This window comes from Triticum dicoccoides, chromosome 1A (assembly GCF_002162155.2).
Source record: "Triticum dicoccoides isolate Atlit2015 ecotype Zavitan chromosome 1A, WEW_v2.0, whole genome shotgun sequence".
Classification (NCBI taxonomy): domain Eukaryota; kingdom Viridiplantae; phylum Streptophyta; class Magnoliopsida; order Poales; family Poaceae; genus Triticum; species Triticum dicoccoides.
This window is the reverse complement of record NC_041380.1, coordinates 593704427-593706179: the sequence shown is the minus strand read 5'-3', so window position 1 is coordinate 593706179 and position 1753 is coordinate 593704427. Positions and strand designations below refer to the sequence as shown.

At 63.5% G+C, this 1753-nt stretch overlaps 1 protein-coding gene across 1 annotated transcript; it reads right to left on the bottom strand.

Annotated features, from left to right (window-relative positions):
* Window positions 1-282: 282 nt before the first annotated feature.
* Window positions 283-1448, bottom strand: LOC119348830. Its single transcript, XM_037616821.1, has one exon. It carries the CDS (start codon window positions 1357-1359, stop codon window positions 562-564), a length of 798 nt encoding a protein of 265 aa, XP_037472718.1. The 5' UTR covers window positions 1360-1448; the 3' UTR covers window positions 283-561.
* Between the last annotated feature and the right edge of the window lie 305 nt (window positions 1449-1753).

The following is a 1753-nucleotide window of genomic DNA, read 5'->3' as shown; positions in this document are numbered from 1 at the left end:
CTTTGCATTGCCGTGGGAGAAACACAAAGCCGTGAGATGTGGCTAATTAACGTCTAGTACTCCATAGTAGTCGTTCAAGAGAGGAAACAGTGGCATACGTCGAGCAAGTTCGGCAGAATGCACGTAGGACATGAGCGGCTAAAATAGTTTGTGAAGGCCAACCAAATGTTAATAGGTAATGCACGACGTGTTACAACTTACATTTCACATGTACACACGAGCACTTCTACAAAGCGAGCACACAAAGTTGAGGGGAAATGAGGAGGAAAAGAGACAGCAAAGGACGCAACAGCTACAATCCACGTTCATCTACATGCATGAATGAGACCATGAGATGGGCTGTGATTGGGGGTTAAAGGAGCCTAAAAAGAGCTCTTTTCCCACGCTTACACCTAACCAAAATCCTTAAACTAAAAACTCTAGGACGTGAAGCACACACGACACACATAAACAACACACCAAGATGTTCTTCTTGCCACTTTGACGCTCTGCTTCTACTCTGTTTCCTCTTCGCTGAATGAAGTTCAGCCAGAAGCTTCCACACTCGGCGAGGTGGACGAGCTACGCGGCGTCGCATTTCCCCGGGTCGCTCCGAGACCGCAGGAGCGGCGAGTCGCAGTCGGACATGGAGGCCCGGTGGATGGACTCCTTGCAGTGCGCGATGGCGCCGGCGATGCCGTCCTGCTTCTCGACCGCCGAGTCGTCGTCGCGGCGCGGCGCGGAGCTGGCCACAGCGGAGGACGCCGACCGGCACTTGCGCAAGCGACGGAGGCCCCTCAACTCGGCGGCCGCGGCGCGCGGGCTCGCGGCTGCGCGGAGCCGCCGCGAGATCCTGGCCAGGCACCTCCTGATCAAGTCCCGGGACGGCACGCGCCTGCTCCCGGCGGGCTCGGACGCGCGCTCGTGCTCGTCCTCCTCGGGGTGGGGCGTCGCCATGAAGAGCCGGAGCGACCGCGCGCTGGCGGAGCTGCTGCGGGCGAAGCTGCGGCTGCCAACGCCGTAGAGCGGCGCGGCCTTCCTGGCACCGAAGCTGAGCGTGCGCAGGCTGCCGAGGCCGCGCTTGCGGCCGGCGGCCTTGGCCTTGGACGGCGGCTCCGAGGCGCAGAACTTGAGCGGCGAGGAGGCGGAGCGGCTCCTTTGAAGTGAGATGACGAAGTCGAGCTCCTCATCGGAGTCGGAGTCGGAGCCCGAGAGCGCGCCGGAGCTGGAGCTGAAGGAGGAGTCGCGGAGGGAGCATGAGGCGAAGTCCAGGTCGAAGAATGGCCCCTCGTCGTCAACCTCCCCGTCCCGGCGCTCGGGCGCCGCGGAGGTGACGTTGGACGCCGCGCGCCGCGCCGCTAGGAGCCGGAGGATCTGCATTTTGAGAGCTGCGAGAGCGTGAGCTGAGGGGAGCGTGCGTGCGGGCCGTGCCCTGTGCGGCGACTGGGGAGGGTGGTGGCAGTGGCAGCCGGGTGGGTGGTGTGGTGTGGTCTGGTGCGTGGGTGGGTGGCTTTTAAACTGGCTCGAAAGGGAGGAGGCCGGGCGAGGCGCGAAAAGAGAGGACGCGTGGAAAACCGAAAAGGGGTTGGGAAAACAAAGGAGTTTTTCCGGTGGAGCTTGTGGTGGCCGGACGGTGGCGTCGCCCGGAGGCGGAGGCGCGAGGGAGGGAACAGGGGCGTCGCCCGGAGGCGGAGGCGCGAGGGAGGGAACAGGGGCGTCGTCGGGGTGGGCGGGGCCGCGTGCGGTGCGAGGTGATTGCCGGGGCGGCTCGGTG